The sequence below is a fragment of the Salvelinus fontinalis genome, chromosome 28 (genome assembly GCF_029448725.1).
Source record: "Salvelinus fontinalis isolate EN_2023a chromosome 28, ASM2944872v1, whole genome shotgun sequence".
NCBI classification, from domain to species: Eukaryota; Metazoa; Chordata; class Actinopteri; order Salmoniformes; family Salmonidae; genus Salvelinus; species Salvelinus fontinalis.
Window position 1 is genome coordinate 22,714,634 of NC_074692.1, and position 26,159 is coordinate 22,740,792.

Consider the following 26,159-nt stretch of genomic DNA (forward strand, 5'->3'; position numbering starts at 1 on the left):
AGGAAACTATGGAACATTCAGGTAATTGACGAGTAATGAACAGTTTTTCGGCCCAATTTGTTGAAAGCGCCAATGCCTTCTGAAAGCCTTGTTTTCCAACCCGTTTTCCCATCAATACTAAAAACCGGAAACAATAATCCCCGCAATTTGACCCCTGTGCAAGGAGCACGAAGATTGACAAATCGGAGTAATGTAAATAAATCAGATATGTTCCTATTGGTGTTCTGATGCATGGGTAGAGGCGGGCGTACTCGTCGGACCCCCATTTCCGCTGTGCGCAGGACCGCGAGGGAGGGGAGAAAGGCAAGGAGGTTTTCGCGGCCTGCGGTGTGGTTCTATTCGGAAATCAGTAGTTATCGCTTCATTCTGAACCGACGGATGTTTTACACGGACCTAAATTCAATTTGAAGCGGCGGGTGCTCTTAACGGTTTGCAAATTGGATAAATATAAATGCTATTATGTTCTTTACATGTGTTTACCCAACTAGCTAGCTACATGGGGATGGGTAACGTTACCAGAGATTGTGGATGTGAGACAGCCAGGATAGGTTACTAGCTACTGTAGTAACTAGCTTGGTCAGTAGACTAACCATTTGTTAAAGCATTACTGGACATTGCAACTCACCATCACTGACAATGACCTTGTCTCTTTAATCATCAATACTCGATAATAAAATGACGTCAAGATTTAGCCTATATGAGTCTTCTGGAATTATCCAAATAAGACTCACGTGGGAGGCCTGTTTGTGCTGTTATCTTGGCGGCTGGTTTGAATGGAGGGTTACCTGGCTCATGGTTTATTGTAGAGTGGGAGCAGACAGAGGGGGGCATGTGTGTAGATAGATTGTGTGATGATCATAATAAGTGATAACATGTCTTACCCTCCTAGAAAACCCCCTCCTAACCAATCATGTATTCCCAGAGGTTGTCAATCACCACAAGACTTATTCTCAAGTTTGAATACTCATACTTTTCAACAGGACTTATTCCCTATATTCAGATATCTAGATGCTTTTCCTTCAGTGGTATTTGTGCTTCTTTGCTCTTTATGTAAGCTCATTATATTCCAGGCACCATCATAATGTCTTTGACACCATTCATACTGTTGACCAGTGGCACTGACTGCTGCTGTGATTCTGTAGGTGCATGAAGCTCTTGAATAAAGCTCTTGAAAAGCCTCACCGGACTGAAGGGAAGTCAGAAAGAAGACCAGGAAGAGAACAGGAAATAGCTTTTAGCAAGTGGAGATGGCCTACTCTAACTACAGCACACTGAACAGGGCTCAGCTCACCTTCGAGTATCTGCACACCAACTCGTAAGTACCGCCTGGGGTAAATGCATAACATAGCCACACACTCCACAAAATCACACTCATGCTACACATCACATGGAGGTCAAAAATTGCCATTGGGCAGCGCTCAACTCACAGTGGGAATTCTGTTTTGGGGTGAAAAAATACATCACATGAAAGTGTTTATCCAATGTGCACATTGTAAAGAGGAGAGAAATGCCGTTGTGCCTGGCAAGTGATAATGATCTACAGATTGGCCACACTATGGAGCAGGACATTTCATGCCTTGGACACTGACTGTCAAAAACATGAGTGACTAAAATTGTGCATTCAGATGTTTCACAAAAGATGGTTGAATAGACTACATAAACATAAACTATGCTAAAAAGCCTTTTTAGAGCAAAATATTGCTGCATCATATGGTTGAAAGACCTTCGTGATCAAAACACAGAGGAGTAGAAAGTCAAATGGTTGCTAATGGTACCTACATAACCAAGTCATTGATGAATCCAGCTGATGCAGAACAGCTGTCCAGTGTGTGAACTTTTGTTACTTCCCTGAAAACACTGCATGAACAAGTACTATTAGGACAGTTAAGGGCTTAGAAGGTCAGTGGTATGAGTGATATCTGGACAGGAGAGATGCGCTTTGGACTAGGGCCAAGATGAGCTGAGAAAGCGAGACTAACACCATCAAATAGCACAACATAAATAGCTGCTGCAACTTGTAGATCAACACACTCCCCCCTCAAGTCGTGAAGTTATGTCACTGGAGGCTTGAACATATAAAGCCCTGTTGACATAAAATGGCTATCAATCATACTGCCTGACTATGTAGGACTTATGACATCACCAGAGAATAAGTGTTCATGTTTGATGATGATGCAGGCAATGAGAGAGTTTAATTTGAGGAAGCGTAACAACCCTGCCCCTCAACACACATACTGTACTTCTTCATGTGCTGTTGAACTCTGGCAACACATAATCAACACCACATTCATGGGTTGTCAGAGCAAGCAATAATATCCCCACGTGTATTTTATTTATGTTCTCATGTTTGGAGAGGATAGAGATTATAACCGGTATAGCAGGTATAACGAGGTTAGCCTCCTAAAGCCTCTTATACATTATGCCCATGGTTATACTTCCTTGACTCTACCCTCGCCTATGGCAATTCCTCTCAAACAACAAAATGAAAGGATGTGATACCTTCACTGGAATATATTAATGGAACAGGTGAAAGATAAAGGATACAAACTGCATTCAAACCTGAATTGTCCATCCCTGTTGGCCGACTGAGTCAAAGCCTTGGCATTATTTCTGGGAGCTAGCATGTGTCTTCAGGTCTCAAGCAAGGTTACTCAGTTTATCAGAACACCATTGCTACACAAGCACATTAACATGAGACTTCAGTAGAGAATCTCAAACAAAAACCCAAATCCACTGAAAAGTATAAACGGTATCCGTGGGACGTCCCAACTCTGTCACCCCATTGAAGTAAAAATTTTAAAAGGTTTAGGGTAGGGATGTTCCAAGGATCCCGGATAGCACTAACCATTATGCCACCCGTCAACTTTGACCAATGATTCGGCCACACCCCATAACTCACACGATGTTACCCAACCCCCGGCCTGATGATCTCATAGGGCCCAAACCCCATGTTAAACACACTGATGTTTACACTGACTTGCAATTGTGCTTGCTCACATGCACTCTCCTTACCTCAGCAAAGCGTTTTGGAAATTGAACTTTTTAAGGACCAGAACTGTAGGTTGATTGGTTGGTTATTTGTTTCCAGGACAACCCATGAGTTCCTGTTTGGAGCTCTGGCTGAGCTGGTGGACAACTCCAGGTACCAACGATGCATTTCTCTCTGTTATCCACAATTCTCTGATTTTCTTTCTCTACCCATCCAAAATGTTTGTATGTCTGTTGGACATCATCCGTAGCTGTTAGTAAATCAGAAGGGGTCAATTGCAGCGAAACAATAGTGAATTGATCCAGGATTAAACCTGTGGGATTTGTATAAGTGTTATTATTCACTGTATTCTGAAATAAAAGGTAAAAGCCTAGGAACCACATCTAACCACACTGGGTTTTATCTGTCTTCCGATTGGTCTGTCACCTGCCAATCTTCTCCTACAGGGATGCCAATGCCACCCGGATTGACATCTACACAGGTACACACATGCATACACACAAATATATTGGTTCTCATACACAGGTACATAGACACAAATCTACATACACTGAACAAAAATAAAAGTGCAACATGTAAAGTGTTGGTCCCATGTTTCATGAGCTGAAATAAAAGATCCCAGAAATGTTCCATATGCACAAAAAGCTTGTTTCTCTCAAATTTTGTGCACACATTTGTTTACATTCCTGTTAGTGAGTATTTCTCCTTTGCCAAGATAATCTAGCCACCTGACAGGTGTGGCATATCAAGAAGCTGATTAAACAGCATGATCATTACACAGGTACTGGGGACAATCAAATGCCACTCTAAAATGTACAGTTTTGGCACACAACACAATGCCACAGATGTCTACAGTTTTGAGGAAGCGTGCGATTAACATGCTGACTGCAGGGATCTTCACCAGAGCTGTTGCCAGAGAATTGAATGTCAATTTCTCTACCATAAGCCGCCTCCAACCTCATTTTAGAAAATTTGGCAGTATGTCCAACCGGCCTTTAAACCGCAGAGCCCATGTATGGCGTTGTGTGGGCGAGTGGTTTGCTGATGTCAATGTTTTGAACAGACTGCCCCATAGTGGCGTTATGGTATGAGCAGACATAAGCTACGGACAACAAACACAACTGCATTTTATCGATGGCAATTTGAATGCACAGAAGTACCGTGACGAGATCCTGAGGCCCATTTCTTTTAAGGTACAGTATCTGTTACTAACAGATGCATATCTGTAATTCCCAGTCATGGGAAATCCATAGATTAGGGCCTAATGAATTTATTTAAATTGACTTGTCTCATCATATGAAATGTAACTCAGATAATCTTGGAAATTGTTGCATGTTGCCTTTATAATTTTTGTTCAGTGTTTATATACGGAAACATTACATTCCTCACCTATACATACCACACACACTGCCTATCAACAATCTAGAATACCTGGAGTGCCAATGATTACCTGACTACGGATTTTAAATATAAGCTACACCCAGACTTTGACTAATTCTGATAGTTTCCTCTGGAAAAAGCCATTGTCAGGACTAGTTCTGTGTGTTAGGCTCTCCCCCTCCCCCTATTGTATCTAACCTGTGCGTGGCTTTCGATGTCATCCACCTCCTATTCTAACCTGTGTCTCAACTCGCTTCCCCTCGTGGCCAACAGAGAAGAAACAAGACTTGCGTGGAGGCTACATGCTATGTTTCTTAGACGACGGCACAGGAATGGACCCCAGTGAGTTCCACTCAAAATATAATGACTAGCGTAGACATGTATAGTAATCGAGTTGATCCATATATCTATATATAAGCTATAGTAAATAGCATAGTAAGCAACAGTCAACCATATATGATGGTTATATTTCCCTCTTATCTCTCTCTCAGACGAGGCGACCCATGTGATCCAATTTGGGAAGTCCAGTAAGCGTACACCAGATTCCACTCACATTGGCCAGTACGGGAACGGACTCAAATCGTAGGAAACTCTTTAATCTTCCCTCACAATCAAAAAATGCCCTTTTGCAGACACTTTCATTCAAAGAAACCTACTGTACATACATTTATAGTGTTTTTATGTGGTGCCTGCTGTAATTGAACCTGCAACCTTGGGGTTGCTAGCACCAAGCTCTCACCAAGTGAGCCAAATCATTTGTGTGTGTTTTCTCTAGGGGTTCCATGCGTATTGGGAAAGATTTTATTCTGTTTACCAAGAAGGACAACACACTGTCCTGCCTGTTCCTGTCTAGAACATTCCATGAGGAGGAGGGGCTTGACGAGGTGAGGGGTCAGCTGCAGCAGGCACTCTCCCATCCAGCAGACCCAGTGATGTAACACGTCAAGTGTCTTAAAAAATAGTGTATTTATTTTGTGAAACTTGTTAGCCTTCGACTTTCTGAAAGAGGATTTACTGACTATGTCCAGCTATTTGAAACGGCACTCTGCATCATCATAACATCACCTCTTGGGAAGTGGGACTGTGTGTATCTTAAGGTTGTCTATCTGTCTCCCCCGTCAGGTGATCGTACCCCTGCCCACCTGGGAACTGCTGACCAGACAGCCAATCACAGGCGACCCTGAGAAGTTCGCCATAGAGACGGAGCTCATCTACAAATACTCTCCTTTTAAAAACGAACAGCAGCTGATGGAACAGTTCAACAAGATAGAGGGCAGCAGCGGTGAGGCGTGTGGCTGTATGTGGGTGTCTGAGTTGGCGTGTGTGTGTGTCAGCGTGTATGTGTAGTTGATAATCTATAATCCTAACTGTGTGTCTGTAGGTACTCTGGTGATCATCTATAACCTGAAGTTGATGGACACCAGAGAGCCAGAGCTGGATGTGGAGACAGACCACCAGGATATCCTGATGGCTGGAACCCCCTCAGAGGGAGTGTAAGTATGGTGTGTGCTAGAGGTCTTCACAGGTCCAAAAAGTTGGACTCGTTCCGAAATGGACGTGGGGCTTTCCCACCCAGACACGATATGCATAAATACATTTTTAAAATAGAGACCTGTTATGAACGAACCCGAGAATAACTAGACCCGTTCAGTATAGACCTGGTTAGATCCGATCCGAATGAGGGAATCGGCAGAAAAGTCCTTTTTTAAGCTACTTTATTAACCGGAACCGATAAAGCGCGAGAGAAGGGAGAGAGCGGTCAAGATGCCGCTCTAGCAGGCGGGGGAGGGGCCATACTGTGAAACGGGGAGGAGGGAGGGAGAGATGAGAGGCGGCAACCGACCAAGCCGACTCGTGCTATAGTAGACTATTTGCTGCCATAGCTAGGTTATTTATCATCAAATATCATTACGTAGCACCTGTCTTGATTGCATCAAACCGGGAGAAGCTAGTCAAGCTAGCTAACATTAGTTCGATAAGTTAATTGAGGCTGCAGTGCATGCACTTTCTCATCCTACAGTTACAAATAACAACAACTCCATTCAGAATATTAAGGAGCAGCCTACCTGTTGGCTCTTGGTCGTTGTAGCGTATTCTTCTCCTTTAACTTTTAATCGTCATTTTAATTACATTTTCCATTGATTAGATATCTCCTATCTTTTGCCACACACTGAGGCTCTATGACTGTAACCTATTGCCGCTTTGATGATTTATGATTGGCCAACAACAACAGCAAGCTACACGTGCCACACATGAAAAGCAAGAGCAGCAGCATAAATTATAAAATGTCTCTTTCTCCTGCAGTAGTTTCTTTTGGATTTGTATAGGCCCTTCTGGACAAGTCAGTTAAATACCCGAGACCCGTAACAATCAGATCCTACTCAGACCCGTGACATTTAGGATTCTGGATCCAGACCACTTGGGTCCTGCATTGGGTATTGGGATACAGATGGATCCCTGAAGACCTCTAGTGTGTGCGTGGAAGTATGTTTCAAAGAAAATATTTAAGGCTTTTTCTGTGTCACATCACCGGAAGACTACCTAGGACTTTGTGTTTATGTTGATTGCATCACTTCCCTCGTACAGGAAGCCGGAGCGTCGGTCGTTCCGAGCGTATGCTGCTGTCCTCTACATCGACCCCAGGATGAGGATCTTCATACAGGGACACAAAGTCAGGACCAAGAGACTGTCCTGCTGCCTCTACAAACCCAGGTTATTAATATATATATATATATATATATATACATATACACAGTTGAAGTCGGAAGTTTACATACACCTTAGCCAAATAGATTTAAACTCAGTTTTTCACATTTCCTGACATTTAATCCTAGTAAAAATTCCCTGTTTTAGGTCAGTTAGGATCACCACTTAATTTTTAGAATTTGAAATGTCAGAATAATAGTAGAGAGAATTATTTATTTCAGCTTTTATTTCTTTCATCACATTCCCAGTGGGTCAGAAGTTTACATACACTCAATTAGTATTTGGTAGCATTGCCTTTAAATTGTTTAACCTTGGGTCAAACGTTTCGGGTAGCCTTCCAAAAGCTTCCCACAATAAGTTGGGTGAATTTTGGCCCATTCCTACTGACAGAGCTGGTGTAACTGAGTCAGGTTTGTAGGCCTCCTTGCTCGCACATGCTTTTTCAGTTCTGCCCAGAAATGTTCTATAGGATTGAGGTCAGGGCTTTGTGATGGCCACTCCAATACCTTGACTCTGTTGTCCTTAAGCCATTTTGTCACAACTTTGGAAGTATGTTTGTGGTCATTGTCCATTTGGAAGACCCTTTTGCGACCAAGCTTTAACTTCCTGACTGATGTCTTGAGATGTTGCTTCAATATATCCACATAATTTTCCATCCTCATGTAGCCATCTATTTTGTGAAGTGCACCAGTCCCTCCTGCAGCAAAGCACCCCCCAACATGATGCTGCCACCCCCGTGCTTCACGGTTGGGATGGTGTTCTTCGGCTTGCAAGCCTCCTCCTTTTTCCTCCTAACATAACGATGGTCATTATGGCCAAACAGTTCTATTTTTGTTTCATCAGACCAGAGGACATTTCTCCAAAAAGTACAATATTTGTCTCCATGTGCAGTTGCAAACCGTAGTCTGGCTTTTTTATGGCGGTTGTGGAGCAGTGGCTTCTTCCTTGCTGAGCAGCCTTTCAGGTTAAGTCGATATAGTACTCGTTTTACTGTGGATATAGATACTTCTGTACCTGTTTCCTCCAGCATCTTCACAAGGTCCTTTGCTGTTGTTCTGGGATTGATTTGCATTTTTTGCACCAAAGTACGTTCATCTCTAGCAGACAAAAAGCAAAAAAGCACTGAGTTTGAAGGTAGGCCTTGAAATACATCCACAGGTACACCTCCAATTGACTCAAATGATGTCAATTAGCCTATCAGAAGCTTCTGAAACCATGACATAATTTTCTGGAATTTTCCAGCTGTTTAAAGGCACAGTCAATTTAGTGTATGTAAACTTCTGACCCACTGGAATTGTGATACAGTGAATTATAAGGGAAATAATCTGTGTGTAACCAATTGTTGGAAAAATTACTTGTCATGCACAAAGTAGATGTCCTAACCGACTTGCCAAAACTATAGTTTGTTAACAAGAAATTTGTGGAGTGGTTGAAAAACGAGTTTTAATCACTCCAACCTAAGTTTATGTAAACTTCCGACTTCAATTGTATAGATGTGTACACACACATACACATTCAAGGGTATTTCTTTATTTTTACGATTTTCTACAATGTATAATAATAGTGAAGACATCAAAACTATGAAATAATACATATGGAATCATGTCGTGACCAAAAAAGTGTTTAACAAATCAAAAAATATTTTTTACATTTACATTTACATTTAAGTCATTTAGCAGACGCTCTTATCCAGAGCGACTTACAAATTGGTGCATTCACCTTATGACATCCAGTGGAACAGCCACTTTACAATAGTGCATCTAGATCATTTTAAGGGGGGGGGGGGGGGGGGGGGGGCAGAAGGATTGCTTTATCCTAGGTATTCCTTGAAGAGGTGGGGTTTCAGGTGTCTCCGGAAGGTGGTGATTGACTCCGCTGTCCTGGCGTCGTGAGGGAGTTTGTTCCACCATTGGGGTGCCAGAGCAGCGAACAGTTTTGACTGGGCTGAGCGGGAACTGTACTTCCTCAGTGGTAGGGAGGCGAGCAGGCCAGAGGTGGATGAACGCAGTGCCCTTGTTTGGGTGTAGGGCCTGATCAGAGCCTGAAGGTACTGAGGTGCCGTTCCCCTCACAGCTCCGTAGGCAAGCACCATGGTCTTGTAGCGGATGCGAGCTTCAACTGGAAGCCAGTGGAGAGAGCGGAGGAGCGGGGTGACGTGAGAGAACTTGGGAAGGTTGAACACCAGACGGGCTGCGGCGTTCTGGATGAGTTGTAGGGGTTTAATGGCACAGGCAGGGAGCCCAGCCAACAGCGAGTTGCAGTAATCCAGACGGGAGATGACAAGTGCCTGGATTAGATTTTAGATTCTTCAAAGTAGCCACCCTTTGCCTTGATGTCAGCTTTGCACACTTTTGGCATTCTCTCAACAAGCTTTATGAGGTAGTCACCTGGAATGCATTTCAATTAACAGGTGTGCCTTGTTAATTTGTGGAATTTATTTTCTTCTTAATTCATTTGAGCCAATCAGTTGTGTTGTGACAAGGTAGGGGTGGCATACGGAAGATAGCCCTATTTGGTAAAAGACCAAGTCCATATTATCACAAGAACAGCGCAAATAAGCAAAGAGAAACAACAGTCCGTTGTCACTTGAAGACATGAAGGTCAGTCAATACGGAAAATTTCAAGAACTTTGAAAGTTTCTTCAAGTGCAGTCTCAAAAACCATCAAGCGCCAAAATGAAACTGGCTCTCATGAGGACCGCCACAGGAATGGAAAACCCAAAGTTACCTCTGCTGCAGAGGATAAGTTCATTAGAGTTACCAGTCTCACAAATTGCAGCCCAAATAAAGGCTTCACAGAGATCTCAAAATCAACTGTTCAGAGGAGACTGTGTGAGTCAGGCCTTCGTGGAGTGAATTGCTGCACAGAAACCACAACTAAAGGACACCAATAATAATAAGAGACTTGCTTGGGCCAAGAAACATGAGCAATAGACCAGTGGAAATCTGTCCTTTGGTCTGGAGTCCAAATTGGAGATTTTTGGTTCCAACCGCCGTGTCTTTGTGAAACGCGGTGTTGGTGAACGGATGATCTCTGCATGCGTATTTCCCACCTTAAAGCATGGAGGAGGAGGTGTTAAGGTGTGGGGGTGCTTTGCTGATGACACTGTCTGTGATTTATTTAGAATTCAAGGCACACTTAACCAGCATGGCTACCACAGCATTCTGCAGCGATACACCATCTGGTTTGGGCTTAGTGGGACTATCATTTGTTTTTCAACCGGACAATGACCCAACACACCTCCAGGCTGTGTAAGGGCTATTTGACCAAAAAGGAGAGTGATGGAGTGCTGCATCAGATAACCTGGCCTTCACAAACCCCTGACCTCAACCAATCGAGGACAACCGTCTTCCTCGGTTGCAACACTCTACCGAGTTCCAAACTTCTTCTGGAAGGAACGTCAGCACAAGAACTGTTCGTTGAGAACTTAATAAAATTTGTTTCCATTCCCGAGCAGCCACACACAAGCCTAAGATGACCATGCGCAATGCCAAGCGTCAGCTGGAGTGGTGTAAAGCTCGCCACCATTGGACTCTGGAGCAGTGGAAACATGTTCTCTGGAGTGATGAATCACGCTTCACCATCTGGCAGTCTGACGGACTAATCTGGGTTTGGGGATGCCAGGAGAACGCTACTTACCAGAAATGCATAGTGCCAGCTGTAAAGTTTGGTGGAGGAGAAATAATGATTTGGGGATGTTTTTCATGGTTCAGGCTAGGCCCCTTAGTTCTAGTGAAGGGAAATCTTAACGCTACAGCATACAATTACATTCTAGACGGTTCTGTACTTCCAACTTTGTGGCAACAGTTTGGGGAATGCCCTTCGATCGGTGTGGCAGAACTTGACTGGCCTGCACAGAGCCCTAAATCAACCCCATCGAACACCTTTGAGATTCATTTTGGACACTGACTGCGAGCCAGGCCTAATCATCTAACATTAGTGCCCGACCTCACTAATGCTCTTGTGGCTGAATGGAAGCAATTCCCCGCAACAATGTTCCACCATCTAGTGTTCATGCCCTTGATTTTGAAATGAGATGTTCGACGAGAGATGTTGTCTATTCAGCTAAGTGTGGGTCTTTCTGTCTCAGGGTGTATAAATACACATCGACTCGATTCAAAACCCGCGCTGAGCAGGAAGTTAAAAAGGCTGATCACCTCGCTAAGTTAGGTGAGTTTCCCATATCCACGCATGTGCGCACACACATACACACACAGATCACCTGGCCAAGATAAGCAAGGTACACACACACACACACACACACACACACACACACACACACACACACACACACACACACACACACACACACACAGACAGAGAACCAGGTCTGCCTTTAGAACCTACTACCCCCACTGACTGTGTGTGTGTTTTCCAGCTGAAGAGAAGGCTCGGGAGGCGGAGAGCAAAAGTCTGTCTCTGGAGACCAAACTGGGAGATGACATGTCTAGAGAATCACGGGTAAGAACCAACATACGCACACCACTCTGCAAGATAAACAATATCTTGACCCAATAGTCTGACTCCTCTCCTCCCTTATTCAAATCACCCTCTTTCTGTCTCTCTCTCCTCCAGGTCATATTGCGTAAAGCCCAGGAGGGTGCCATGATGCTTCGCCGGGAGGCAGAAGTGAAGAAGAAGATTCAGGAGTCCAAACAGAAGTCAGTCAAAATATTAAACTTTACAAACAAACTTTATAAACAAACTAAAGTTAAGGCAAACTATAGAACTATAACACTTCTCTCTCTCCCTCCCCCAGAGCGTTGAAGGACCCAAAGGAGCTGAGTTTTATCTTTGGGGTGAACATTGAGCAGAGAGACCTGGACGGGATGTTTGTGTATAACTGCTCTCGCCTCATCAAGATGTATGAGAAGACTGGACCTCAGCTGGAGGGAGGAATGTGAGTAACACACACTCCTTTCTTATTGACTATCGTCTGTGACCAGTGTGATGACCAGAAATGCTTTCTAATGGTGTGTGTGTGTGGGTGTGTGTGGGGGTGTGTGTGTGCAGGGCGTGTGGGGGTGTTGTGGGGGTAGTAGATGTCCCATACCTGGTTCTGGAGCCCACTCACAACAAGCAGGACTTTGCGGACGCTAAAGAATACAGACACCTTCTGAGAGCCATGGGAGAACACCTAGCCCAGTACTGGAAGGACAGCAACATAGGTAACACACTGAACGTACACAGTGCCTTCATAAAGTATTCATACTTCTTATTCCCCTTTTTGTTGTGTTACAGCCTGAATTCAAAACTGATTTTTTGAAAAATTTCTCTCACCCGTCTACACACAATACCCCATAATGACAAAGTGAAAACATGTTTTTAGACATTTTTGCAAATGTATTGAAAATTAAATACAGAAATCTAATTTACATAAGTATTCACACACCTGAGTCAATGCATGTTAGAATCCCCTTTGGCAGCGATTACAACTGTATCTTTCTGGGTAAGTCTCTTAAGAGTTTTGCACACCTGGATTGTTCAATATTTGCACATTATTATTTTAAAATGTTCAAGTCTTGCCATAGATTTTCAAGCCAACTGTAATGAGGACACTCAGGAAGATTCAATGTCGTCTTGTATTCAGAACAAAAAGTGAATTGCTTTGCCACATTTTTTGCAATATTACTTTAGTACCTTGTTACAAACAGGATGCATGTTTTAGAATATTTTTATTCTGTACAGGCTTCCTTCTTTTCACTATCAATTTAGGTTAGTATTGTGGAGTAACTTCAATGTTGTTGATCCATCCTCAGTTTTCTCCTATCACAGCCTTTCGTCTCTGTAACTGTTTTAAGTCAACTTTGAATTGGCATCATCTCCAGCAACAGAGTTAGGAAGGATGCTTATATCTTTGTAGTAACTGGGTGTATTGATACACCATTCAAAGTGTAATTAATAACTTTACTATACTCAAAGGGATATTCAATGTCTATTTTCTTTGGGGATTTTTACCCATCTACCAATAGGTGCCTTACTTTGCAAGGCATTGGAAAACCTCCTTGGTCTTTGTGGTTAAATCTGTGTTTGAAATTCACTGCTCGACTGAGGGCCCTTACAATTATCTGTATGTGTGGGGTACAGAGATGAGGTAGTCATTCAAAAATAATGTTGAACACAGTGAGTCCCTGCAACTTCTGTGACTTGTTAAGCACATTTTTACTCCTGAACTTATTTGGGCTTGCCTTAACAAAGGGGTTGAAGTCATTTCAGCTTTTCATTTTTTATTAATTTGTAAAAAATAATTCCACTTTGACATTATGGGGTACTGTGTGTAGGCCAGTGGGGGAAAATCTAAATGTAATACATTTTAAATTCAGGCTGTAACAACAAAATGTGGGAAAATTTGAGGACTGTGAATACTTTCTGAAGGCACTGTACATAACCATAATAGTGGTTAATCAGAGATGAATTAGGCTTCAGGGTAACAATACATTACAGTAGTTCTAGCATTAGAACGTTGACATTCTCGGCTTTTCAATAGTATACAACTGACATTGTAAGTTAACTGCTTGATATTGTTTTCAAAGCGTTCATAAATGAGTGCAGTCAAAACAGTTCACCCCTACTTAAGTGTAGCCTACCATGCACCTCTCCCTATGTCTAGGATGCAACATTAGAGGGACAGTGTAGAATGCAGGCAGATTGTTTGGTAGGCTAAATAAACAGATCGTAGAAATACAATGTAACTATTTAATCAGGTGAATAGCTCTAGTTAGAGACACAATACTGTTCATGAGCATAGTTGGGTCATTCTATAAATTAAGGGGCCCATGTGTGACATCCGGGTCAAAATTTCAAAATGGTTAAATAAAAATGTAATATAGTAATATAATACAATGGGTTCTGACAATAATAATAATAACCAATAATGAAATCATTATTCTTAAACTCTTCAGGCAAGTGTGTGTGAACTAGACATCACATTCTTGCTTCATCTGTCCTTGTTTCCTCCACTCCTTGCCTCTCCTTGAAAGGGGGGGAGAGGAGGGAAGAACCTTCCATCCTCTCTCCCAATGTGCTTTGAGAGGGAGGTTAGGAATGGAGGGAACAAGGGAAGAATCTTAATTGCATTTCCTTCATTCCTCACTTCCTTTCTTCTTGCCTCCTAAAAACCCATTGGATAAGAAGGTGAAAGTGTAGGGACCTCTGACCTTATCATTCAATGGGTTTTGATAAGGAGACGAGGAGAGAGGATGCAATGAATCAAGGAAATGCAATTGAGATTCTCCTAAGGACAGAGGAAGCAAGTATTTGACTGCTATTAAGTATTTTTGACAGTACCAGACTGACTGACTGAGCTACAATAATACCAATAGCCTGTCCAGAAACAACCCCTAGCCCCTACTGCCCAGAGTCTAGACACTTGTGGAGATCTGAGAGGGATTGATGGGTGGTGACATGTGAGAGCACAACCTTACCCTCTGATAGGCTTGGTTGAATTTTGGCGGTATTGCTTGCACCTGTCCAATTCTCTCAGATCTCCACAGTGTCTAGGGGTAGGGGCTAGGGGTTGTGTCTGGACAGGACCCTACAACCCTCCAGGTGTGGGGTGGACCTACAGCACTACACTTGAGGCATTGGTTGGATGTTTCACACACAGATTTGCACAGGTGTAAGCTGGACACACCTACGACACCCTACCAGGCTGATCAGACAGGTCTGGGTAGCTGGAAACCTGCTGGAAACACTGAAAGGATATATTTACATATCTACTATTCACAACCTTGCTTCATTCCAGCTAGTTAGATGTGCAACCACTGACTAACTATAGCTAGGGCATATCTCTAGCAATAGATACTGTTGTTTTGGCAGTATAGCACCATTTAATAAGATTACCCATGGTAGCTAGGTTATATCAGTCAGCTAACCATTTACAGTAACAGCAGTTTATTAATAAGTCAATACACACAGTCTTATGGAGAAATCTTACCTTATATTGGCACTGTGGAACGGTATGGGAAGCTATTAATGAATAGATAATAGATGTGTAGAAGGGTGACCTGATTTGAAAGGACAGGAAGTGTTGGCTGTGCACTTGACCAGGCATTCTACATTTAACCCCTACCCACATTTGAACATCGAAATAAAACAGTGTTTTTTTGGTTTTATATGCAAAAACAAATAAACAGGCTGTTTACACATTCCCCTTTGCTCTGTTTTAACTTGGAAAGCAAACGATCAAAACGTACACGGACCATAATCTTACCTCAGAAATCTTGATTTAATATTTAGGCTTATTATCTTGATTGCTGTAACAGACACAAATGTTCTGTCAATTCTCCAGTTCCTCCTCACTTCGGCTGTTGTTAAATGGCGTGCAGTATCACACAAGCTCTTCATCACTTAACAGTCATTCAGAAAATCCTTTCCTGAATCAGCTGATGTTGCTCAATAATGTCCCCACGTGACTAAACAGCTAGACATCAAGGGTGCATCAAACAACTATTATGCGTAATTATTTTAGAACCCTGTTAATGACGTATCGATTTTTGTTTATTAATCATTAGAGTTAGTCTTTCTGTTTTAAAGTATTGGATTTTGCAATCACATACATTATTTTGGATATGTGTTCCCATGAAAACTGTTTTCACACTGTAACATAGGGAGATACGGAATGTTAGGAGGTTACAGTACACTTCCGAGATCTCCATACAAAAAAAAAAGTCTGACAACAATATCCAGGAATTTCACAGGATCAAGGTCAATGTGTAATTCAATTGTTAAATGCTTAGTATATGTTATAATAACAAACCGTATCATAAATGTAAAGAAAGAAAGATAGTGTTTTATGTCACAATTTTTGTATGACAAAGGGTTTAAACATAGGTTTTGATTCAACTAATTAAATATATTGAATGTATCGGTGTTTCTCCGCTATTTCTTAACGGGGGGACAAATTGCAAATGATTATTCATGACTTTGTAACAGCTCCAAACAGTTGTCCACTACAAGAAATGCTCACTGGTACCCTAGTTTATAGAAAGACCCACTGGTACCCTAGTTTATAGAAAGACCCACTGGTACCCTAGTTTATAGAAAGACCCAGTTATGCAGTTGTATCGTTTCTGCGACATCCCTAGTCCAAATGACTGGAATGTTTCTGCTTTTCCCTCTTTTAGCTCAGAAGGGCATAGTGAAGTTCTGGGATGAGTTTGGGTACCTGTCTGCCAGCTGGTCCTCGCTCCCCTCGCCAGAGCAGAGGTACAAGAGACGCCGCGCCATGGAGATACCCCTCACCATACAATGTGGTGAGTTGTACACTCACAGAGACACTACTCACTCTTAACATGTTGAGTCACACACACACACATGAACAAACGCAAACAAACGAGCTCTGATGCTATTCTCTCCCCCTCTCTATCTGTAGATAAATGTCTGAAGTGGAGGACTTTGATGTTATTCTCTCTCCCTCTCTATCTGTAGATAAATGTCTGAAGTGGAGGACTTTGATGTTATTCTCTCTCCCTCTCTATCTGTAGATAAATGCCTGAAGTGGAGGACTTTGATGTTATTCTCTCTCCCTCTATCTGTAGATAAATGCCTGAAGTGGAGGACTTTGATGTTATTCTCTCTCCCTCTATCTGTAGATAAGTGTCTGAAGTGGAGGACTCTGCCATTCCAGATGGATGCGGTGGATAAACGTTACCCGGACAGCTGGGTGTGTCTGATGAACCCTGACAGCACTCAGGACAGGTACACACACACACCGACACACACACACCTGCAGGGACACCAAATATATCACCAATATCTTGTTTGTGTGTGTGTGTGTTGTAGGTGTGACGCGGCGGAGCAAAAGCAGAACCTTCCGTGTGGGGTTCTGAAGAAGGACAGGCAGACGGCCGAGGACAAACAGAAAGAACTGACAGAGAAGATTAAACAGCAGCAGGAGAAACTAGAGGCTCTGCAGAAAACCAGCACCATCAGATCAGCAGCAGATGTGAAGAAGTTACCTCTGGATGTCAGCATGAGACCCATAAATGAGAGTTCCTCCCAGGTACCCATACACAGTCACACATATACTCACCCTTTACTGGTAAACAGACACACACACACTACAGGTCTGTCACACACACACACGCACACGCACACGCACACGCACACACACACACACACACACACACACACACACACACACACACTACAGTCATTTTTTATTTTATTTTTTTATTCCACCTTTATTTAACCAGGTAGGCAAGTTGAGAACAAGTTCTCATTTACAACTGCGACCTGGCCAAGAATAAAGCAAAGCAGTTCGACACATACAACAACACAGTTACACATGGAATAAACAAAACATACAGTCAATAATACAGTTGAAGAAAATCTATATACAGTGTGCAAATGAGGTAAGAAAAGGGAGGTAAGGCAATAAATAGGCCATGGTGGCGAAGTAATTACAATATACCAATTCGACACTAAATTGATTGATGTGCAGAAGATGAATGTGCAAGTAGAGATACAGGGGTGCAAAGGAGCAAGATAAATAAATACAGTATGGGGATGAGGTAGTTGGATGGGCTATTTACAGATGGGCTATGTACAGGTGCAGTGATCTGTGAGCTGCTCAGACAGCTGGTGCTTAAAGCTAGTGAGGGAGGTAAGAGTCTCCAGCTTCAGTGATTTTTGCAATTCATTCCAGCCATTGGCAGCAGAGAACTGGAAGGAAAGGCGGGCAAAGTAGGAATTGGCTTTGGGGTTGGCTATAGAGATATACCTGCTGGAGCGCGTGCTACGGGTGGGTGCTGCTATTGTGACCAGTGAGCTGATAAGGTGGGGCCTTACCTATCAGAGACTTATAGATGACCTGGTGTCAGTGGGTTTGGCGACGAGTATGCAGCGAGGGCCAGCCAACGAGAGCGTACAGGTCACAGTGGTGGGTAGTATATGGGGCTTTGGTGACAAAACGGATGGCACTGTGATAGACTGCATCCAATTTGTTGAGTAGACTGTTGGGGGCTATTTTGTAAATGACATCGCCGAAGTCGAGAATCGGTAGGGTTGGTCAGTTTTACGAGGGTATGTTTGGCAGCATGAGTGAAGGATGCTTTGTTGCGAAATAGGAAGCCCGATTCTAGATTTAATTTTGGATTTGTGATGCTTAATGTGAGTCTGGAAGGAGAGTTTACAGTCTAACCAGACACCTAGGTATTTGTAGTTGTCCACATATTCTAAGTCAGAACCGTCCAGAGTAGTGATGCTGGGCGGGCGGGCGGGCAGGTGTGGGCAGCGATCGGTTGAAGAGCATGCATTTAGTTTAACTTGCATTTAAGAACAGTTGGAGGCCACGGAAGGAGAGTTGTATGGTATTGCAGCTCGTCTGGAGGTTAGTTAACACAGTGTCCAAAGAAGGGCCAGAAGTATACAGAATGATGTCGTCTGCGTAGAGGTGGATCAGAGAATCACCAGCAGCAAGAGCGACATCATTGATGTATACAGAGAAGAGAGTCGGCCCGAGAATTGAACCCTGTGGCACCCCCATAGAGACTGCCAGAGGTCCGGACAACAGGCCCTCCGATTTGACACACTGAACTCTGTCAGAGAAGTAGTTGGAGAACCAGGCGAGGCAGTCATTTGAGGAACCAAGGCTGTTTAGTCTGCCGATAGAATGTGGTGATTGACAGAGTCGGAAGCCTTGGCCAGGTCGATGAATACGGCTGCACAGTAATGTCTCTTATCGATGGCAGTTATGATATCGTTTAGGACCTTGAGCGTGGCTGAGGTGCACCCATGACCAGCTCTGAAACCAGATTGCATAGCGGAGAAGGTACGGTGGGATTCAAAATGGTCGGTAATCTGTTTGTTAACTTGGCTTTCGAAGACCTTAGAAAGGCAGGGTAGGATAGATATAGGTCTGTAGCAGTTTGGGTCTAGAGTGTCGCCCCCTTTGAAGAGGGGGATGACCACGACAGCTTTCCAATCTTTGGGAATCTCAGACAATACGAAAGAGAGGTTGAACAGGCTAGTGATAGAGGTTGCAACAATTTCGGCAGATCATTTTAGAAAGGGAGGGTCCAGATTCATACAGACATACTTACCCTCTACCCCAGGAATCATCTACATTCAGCGGCAGGCTGATTTTCTTTTATTGAGCTGATGGTCAAGGGGCCGGAACATAATTAGAAATAATTTGTAGTCTGCTAATTGACCGCTGGAAGCCCAAACTAAAATAATATTTCACAAAACATAATAATTTCAAACCTTACTTACATTTTGTATATGATCACATATACACTACATGGCAGTCGGTGTTCCAATTCATCCCAAAGGTGTTCAATGGGGTTGAGGTCAGGGCTCTGTGCATGCCAGCCAAGTTCTTTCACACCGATCTCGACAAACCTTTTCTATATGGACCTTGCTTTGTGCACGGGGGTAGATCTCATGCTGAAACAGGAAAGGGTCTTCCCCAAACTGAATAGAATCATCTAGAATGTCATTGTATGCTATGGCATTAAGATTTCCCTTCACTGGAACAAAAGGGCCTAGCCAAACCATAGAATCATCTAGAATGTCATTGTATGCTATGGCATTAAGATTTCCCTTCACTGGAACTAAAGGGCCTAGCCAAACCATGAAAAACAGCCCCAGGCCATTCCTCCTTCACCGAACTTTACAGTTGGCACTATGCATTGGGGCAGGTAGCGTTCTCCTGGCATCTACCAAACCCATATTAGTCCGTCTGACTGCCAGATGGTGAAGTGTGATTCATCACTCTAGAGAACATGTTTCCACTGCTCCAGAGTCCAATGGAGGTGAGCTTTACACCATTCCAGTCGACGCTTGGCATTGTGCATGATGATCTTAGGCTTGTGTGCAGCTGCTTGTTGAAAGGTGGTATCCTATGACAGTGAAAGTCACTGAGTTTTTCAGTAAGGCCATTCTACTGCCAATGTTTCTCTATGGCGATTGCATGGCTGTGTGCTTGATTTTATACACCTGTCAGCAATGGGTGTGGCTGAAATACGTTCTGAAATTCTCACGTCACCCCGCTCCTCCGCTCTCTCCACTGGCTTCCAGTTGAAGCTCGCATCCGCTACAAGACCATGGTGCTTGCCTACGGAGCTGTGAGGGGAACGGCACCTCCGTACCTTCAGGCTTTGATCAGGCCCTACACCCAAACAAGGGCACTGCATTCATCCACCTCTGGCCTGCTCGCCTCCCTACCACTGAGGAAGTACAGTTCCCGCTCAGCCCAGTCAAAACTGTTCGCTGCTCTGGCACCCCAATGGTGGAACAAACTCCCTCATGACGCCAGGTCAGCGGAGTCAATCACCACCTTCCGGAGACACCTGAAACCTCACCTCTTTAAGGAATACCTAGGATAGGATAAAGTAATCCTTCTAACCCCCCCCCCCCCTTAAAAGATTTAGATGCACTATTGTAAAGTAGTGTAAACACACACACACTGTCTCCCTGATTATCTGAATATAATGTGTCTCCTGTTTTCTCTGTCTCTTAGGGAACCAGGTCGTCAGAGCGTGTGTCACGCCCTCGCTCCCCCCCTCTCCCAGCCCTCCTCAAGAACGCCCCCAGCCAGCCCCCAACCCTCAACCGCAAACCCACATATTCCCCTCGACCGACCACCCGGCCTGCTGCCCCTCCCCCGGCACCCAGAGTTGACCAATCCAGAGCTGCAGCGAAGCAGTCACCTGCTCCAACAAAGCCCGCCCCCAAAACTCCAGCCAAAGTCCCCGCCAAACCCACCCCTTCAAGCCGTACCTCACGGGTTAGTGTGTTGTCTTTTAAGCTGTCCTTTATCAAATCTTATGGTATATGTTAATGGTTGAAGCAGATATTTACATGATAGCTGTTCATATCTATGGTCCCGTAGCAGTAATATCTATGGTGTTTCTACAGACTCCAGCCAAATTGTCTCCTGGCAAAGCAACCACACCTGCTAACAGCCAGCGCAAGAAAGTGATGGAGCAGGAGGAGAGTGAAGAGGAGAGTGAAGAGGAAGAGGAGGAGGAGGAGGAAAAAGAGGAGGAAGACGAGGATGACAGTGAGGAGGAGGAGCCTCAGCCCAAGAAATCCAAGATGGCAACTGCATTGGGGAATCGTGGGAAAGCTGTTGAGAAAGCTCCACTCAAACGGGGAAAAGTGACAGAGGTACAGTCTCTCACTCAATCGCTCTCTCTCTCACACACACACTTTCACTGCTCAGACTATCACACTGTCAATCTATAGCGTATTTCTATACAACATATCACACAGACAGAGGGAAGTACTGAATTTGTTAGAGGGAACGGAGAAAAGGAAAAAGGTGATGTTTGGAGGAAGAGGACAGGCAGAAAGATGTCCCCTTAAAATGAGTCAGGACGGAGAGATGATGTTAGGTACGGAGAAGGGGAGAGCTCTTTTGGAGGAAGAAAGAGACAATGGTTATTTTGAAAGAGGAGAGGTAATGTATCAAGAACAAGAGACTAACACATGGAACGGTCCAGAAGTCAGGCCACTACTGTTGACACAGATGTCATGCGATGTCATCGAACCCCGCAGGTCCATACCCCCCCACCCAGCACCAAACCCCCGCCGCCTGAGAAGAGGAGCGCTATCATAGCAACACGGCTGCCCCCCGCAACACCACCTCTGGCTAAACCCATCCCCAACCCCCCTAGAGCCAAGGTACCCATCTGCTACGGAGAAAGAGGCTACACTTGCCTTCTCTACTCATAATGGAATCGGCCCTATTTTTCTCTCTTAACTCTAATCATAATAGAATGGATCATACCGTTCTCTCACAATTGTACACTAAATGTAATGGGTCCTATCTGTCTGCTAACTCTACTCTAAATGGAATGGGTCCTGTCTGTCTCCTAACTCTACTCTAAATGGAATGGGTCCTATCCTTGTCTCCTAACTCTACTCTGAATGAAATGGTTTGTATCCTTGTATCCTAACTCTACTCTAAATGAAATGGGTCCTGTCTGTCTCCTAACTCTACTCTAAATGGAATGGGTCCTATCCTTGTCTCCTAACTACTCTAAATGGAATGGGTCCTGTCTGTCTCCTAACTACTCTAAATGGAATGGGTCCTGTCTGTCTCCTAACTCTACTCTAAATGGAATGGGTCCTGTCTGTCTCCTAACTACTCTAAATGGAATGGGTCCTGTCTGTCTTCTAACTACTCTAAATGGAATGGCTCCTGTCTGTCTTCTAAATCTACTCTAAATGGAATGGGTCCTGTCTGTTTCCTAACTCTACTCTGAATGGAATGGGTCCTGTCTGTCTCCTAACTCTACTCTAAATGGAATGGGTCCTGTCTGTTTCCTAACTCTACTCTAAATGGAATGGGTCCTGTCTGTCTCCTAACTCTGAATGGAATGGGTCCTGTCTGTCTCCTAACTCTACACTGAATGGAATAGGTCCTGTCTGTCTCCTAACTCTACTCTAAATTGAATGGGTCCTGTCTGTCTCCTAACTCTACTCTAAATGGAATGGGTCCTGTCTGTATCCTAATTCTACTCTAAATGGAATGGGTCCTGTCTGTTTCCTAACTCTACTCTGAATGGAATGGGTCCTGTCTGTCTCCTAACTCTACTCTGAATGGAATGGGTCCTGTCTGTTTCCTAACTCTACTCTGAATGGAATGGGTCCTGTCTGTCTCCTAACTACTCTAAATGGAATGGCTCCTGTCTGTCTTCTAAATCTACTCTAAATGGAATGGGTCCTGTCTGTCTCCTAACTCTACTCTAAATGGAATGGGTCCTGTCTGTTTCCTAACTCTACTCTGAATGGAATGGGTCCTGTCTGTTTCCTAACTCTACTCTAAATGGAATGGGTCCTGTCTGTCTCCTAACTCTGAATGGAATGGGTCCTGTCTGTCTCCTAACTCTACACTGAATGGAATAGGTCCTGTCTGTCTCCTAACTCTACTCTAAATTGAATGGGTCCTGTCTGTCTCCTAACTCTACTCTAAATGGAATGGGTCCTGTCTGTATCCTAATTCTACTCTAAATGGAATGGGTCCTGTCTGTTTCCTAACTCTACTCTGAATGGAATGGGTCCTGTCTGTCTCCTAACTCTACTCTGAATGGAATGGGTCCTGTCTGTTTCCTAACTCTACTCTGAATGGAATGGGTCCTGTCTGTCTCCTAACTACTCTAAATGGAATGGGTCCTGTCTGTCTCCTAACTACTCTAAATGGAATGGGTCCTGTCTGTCTCCTAACTCTACTCTAAATGGAATGGGTCCTGTCTGTTTCCTAACTCTACTCTGAATGGAATGGGTCCTGTCTGTCTTCTAACTCTACTCTAAATGGAATGGGTCCTGTCTGTCTCCTAACTCTGAATGGAATGGGTCCTGTCTGTCTCCTAACTCTACACTGAATGGAATAGGTCCTGTCTGTCTCCTAACTCTACTCTAAATGGAATGGGTCCTGTCTGTTTCCTAACTCTACTCTGAATGGAATGGGTCCTGTCTGTCTCCTAACTCCTACTCTGAATGGAATTGGTTGTATTCTGCTCCCCTGCTGCTTTTTTTCTCTCCTGCTCTTTCTTTTCTCACAGTACAATAACACACCACTCTTCCTGGTATTTCCTTACACACACTTACTGTTAGTTTGAACATTGTGTTTTCTGTGTGTGTGTTTTCAGGTGAGAGACAGCACAGAGAACGAGGACCCAGAAAATGAACTGAAGAATGCTCAGAAAGGTGATTTATTCAATTCTTGATGATAGTTCCAGCCATACATTTTGATTGGCCAAAAATATTTCCGATTAGCAATAGGTCCACACGGGAAAATGACCGTTTCACAGAATATCACGGACGCAATCTTTCCCCATTGAAAGCAGTTCAGCCATGTCTGAATTCAGTTTCAGGACAATGCTTCATAACATTTCTGTTGTCTCCTGTAGATAAGGGTCTGTTGGTGGAGGTGCGTGTGAATAAGGAATGGTTCACAGGCAAAGTTGTTGCTGTGGAAACCAGTAAGCAGAGCGTTCGCTGGAAGGTGAAGTTTGACTACGTCCCCAGATCCACCCCCAAGGACCGATGGTAGGCGCACCAACTCACCGTGTCGCTGCTCTGTTCTCTTACGTTTATGTATGTGCTATACCAGTAGCCTATGGTGTGCCAGTTCCTGTGTCATTTCCAAATGTTTATTTGTGTATTGATTTGATGACTTAGTGTTCTCAGGAGTTTTGGGGTGTTATTATGATGGTTAAAGGCAGTGAGGAGGTGAGGTTGTTGTTGGTATATCATTTATTGTTGTTGTTATTAGGGTTTTCAAAGGCAGTGAGGAGGTGAGGTTGATGCGACCGCCCTCTCCCCTCTCCCAGACCCCTGACACACAGCAAGGGGAGGGGACTGAGAAAGGCCCCCCCCCCATGGAACCTGACACCACCCAACCAGGAACCAGTCGAGAGGTGACTGACAACCTGGTCACCATGATGAGGTAACCATGATCACCTGATGCTCTGTCATTGAGTCATAACTGTTGGATTTTGGCCTCAAATTCCCTTTTTCAAAGGGGATGTCATAGCTATAATTGTTGGTGTGTGATCTCTTCAGGACAGTGCTGCGTTATTTCTTCCCTCCTGATTTCCGGATCCCGAAGGAAGATGTCAACAGCATGACTGCAGAGGAGCTAGTGGCCTTCCCAATGGTGAGACTGACCCTGAACTCCTGACCTCTAACCCATGTCTTCTAGAGACCTACCCTGGAGTCTAGCCTGCTGCAGTCATTGTAGACAGTCATATCATTGTAATTCATACCAGAGCAATGTCTGTGTATGTATCTGACCTGTGTGACCTGTGTGCATGTGTTTCTGCAGAAAGAGTATTTCCAGCAGTATGAGCTGGGTCTCCAGTCTTTGTGTAACTCGTACCAGAGCAGAGCTGATGCCAGAGCCAAAGCTGTGGAGGAGAAGAGTAGCAGCGCTGAGACCAAACTCAGGGAGGCAGACGAAAAGCTACAGAAACTACGAACCAACATCGTACAACTGCTGCAGAAAGTACAGGAGGTAAGACACACACCAACATCAACGCTTTGCTACAGAAAAGATACGAGGTAACACACACTGAATACTAATGTCTCTCCTTCACTTCTGCAGGACATTGACATAAACACAGACGATGAACTGGATGCCTACATAGAAGACCTGCTGACCAAGGGGGACTAGAGAGGAGACACAGAGAGTATGTCTCTCCACCCGGTGCCTGACTCAGACAGCACTGCCCCATCTGATTCTCAGAACTCTGGTCAGTCCGGCCTTCCCAACGTGTACTGTAGCTCTGTAGCTCCTCTACAGACGCCCTTTACCCATAACCCCCTCCATGGGGCCTGCTCGCCCCGCTCTACACAGTCTACTCCGTCTTCTGTTAGATCTGCAGATGGAGGAGAGGCAGCTGTTGCCTGAACTGGTGCTGTTGCTGTTTTGGTCCCTGAGTTTGTTTTTATAAAACTGCAGTATATGATTTTCTGTTTCTCTTTCTGTTCCTATTTAGGAAGCATTAGCATGTTCTCATAATGGGCGTGTATTTTTATTTAGTCCTTTTATATATCAACAATGTATGTTATATACAAGATATGTTAAGCTACTGTAGGTTAAGCCAACCAGTCCTGATTGACTGTAGAACTGAACTGTCATCAATCTGTAGGTGGTAATCAGATTGTGTGCACACACACACACACGCCAGTCTGAGTAGGGCACCAAGCATCCCCGATCAAAGTTCCTGTGATGTAGATGACAGGCGTTTCTGTTATTTCAGAAGAGGGTCTGATGGTGAACTAAACCATGGAGCAGTGAAGATTCATATGTATTCTCCATATTGATCTGTGATCAGGTGGAGAGAAATTAAATGAATCATAAACCAATAATTGGATAACGTCCTGACCTCTAATCCTGACCCACAACCCCTTTATTACCACCAGTCAGTCAGATGCAAATCCAGTTCCATTGAATCCCATATTTGATGTTAGCTGCCATCACTCTGGTCTAGCCTTTTAAAGCATGTTAAAGCATTAAGTTTCATCCATTATCCATCCCAGTGTTGATAAATCAAATCAGTGTTGCCTAGTGGCTTTCAACCTCCTCTCTCCCCATCCTACCCTCCTCTCTCCCCATCCTACCCTCCTC

The 26,159-nt window shown here is 44.0% G+C and overlaps 1 protein-coding gene across 3 annotated transcripts; it reads left to right on the top strand.

Moving 5' to 3' along the window:
- Positions 1-261: 261 nt before the first annotated feature.
- Positions 262-25,900, top strand: LOC129826418 (ATPase MORC2A-like). Of its 3 annotated transcripts, XM_055887124.1 has the most exons (27): positions 264-428; positions 1,143-1,315; positions 3,089-3,142; positions 3,436-3,470; positions 4,643-4,711; positions 4,861-4,951; positions 5,145-5,253; positions 5,492-5,651; positions 5,751-5,862; positions 6,956-7,081; positions 11,166-11,245; positions 11,454-11,536; positions 11,651-11,736; positions 11,835-11,975; positions 12,089-12,243; positions 16,201-16,329; positions 16,669-16,774; positions 16,859-17,078; positions 20,541-20,807; positions 20,939-21,190; positions 21,581-21,706; positions 23,677-23,734; positions 23,938-24,076; positions 24,303-24,476; positions 24,593-24,686; positions 24,855-25,043; positions 25,134-25,900. In XM_055887124.1, exons 2-27 carry the CDS (start codon positions 1,248-1,250, stop codon positions 25,200-25,202), a joined length of 3,192 nt encoding a protein of 1,063 aa, XP_055743099.1. In that variant the 5' UTR covers positions 264-428; positions 1,143-1,247; the 3' UTR covers positions 25,203-25,900. The 3 variants fall into 3 exon arrangements, with proteins under 3 accessions (XP_055743101.1, XP_055743099.1, XP_055743100.1); XM_055887125.1 differs by lacking the exon at positions 21,581-21,706 and having other exon boundaries at positions 265-428; XM_055887126.1 differs by lacking the exons at positions 24,593-24,686; positions 24,855-25,043; positions 25,134-25,900 and having other exon boundaries at positions 262-428; positions 24,361-24,448.
- The last annotated feature ends 259 nt before the right edge of the window (positions 25,901-26,159 follow it).

Coding starts and splice junctions, on each gene's coding strand:
- LOC129826418 (XM_055887124.1), top strand. CDS start 1,248: ATGGCCTACTCTAACTACAGCACACTGAACAGGGCTCAGCTCACCTTC. Junction 11,537..11,650: donor ACATGTCTAGAGAATCACGG/GTAAGAACCAAC, acceptor TCTCTCCTCCAG/GTCATATTGCGTAAAGCCCA. Junction 24,477..24,592: donor AACCTGGTCACCATGATGAG/GTAACCATGATC, acceptor TGATCTCTTCAG/GACAGTGCTGCGTTATTTCT.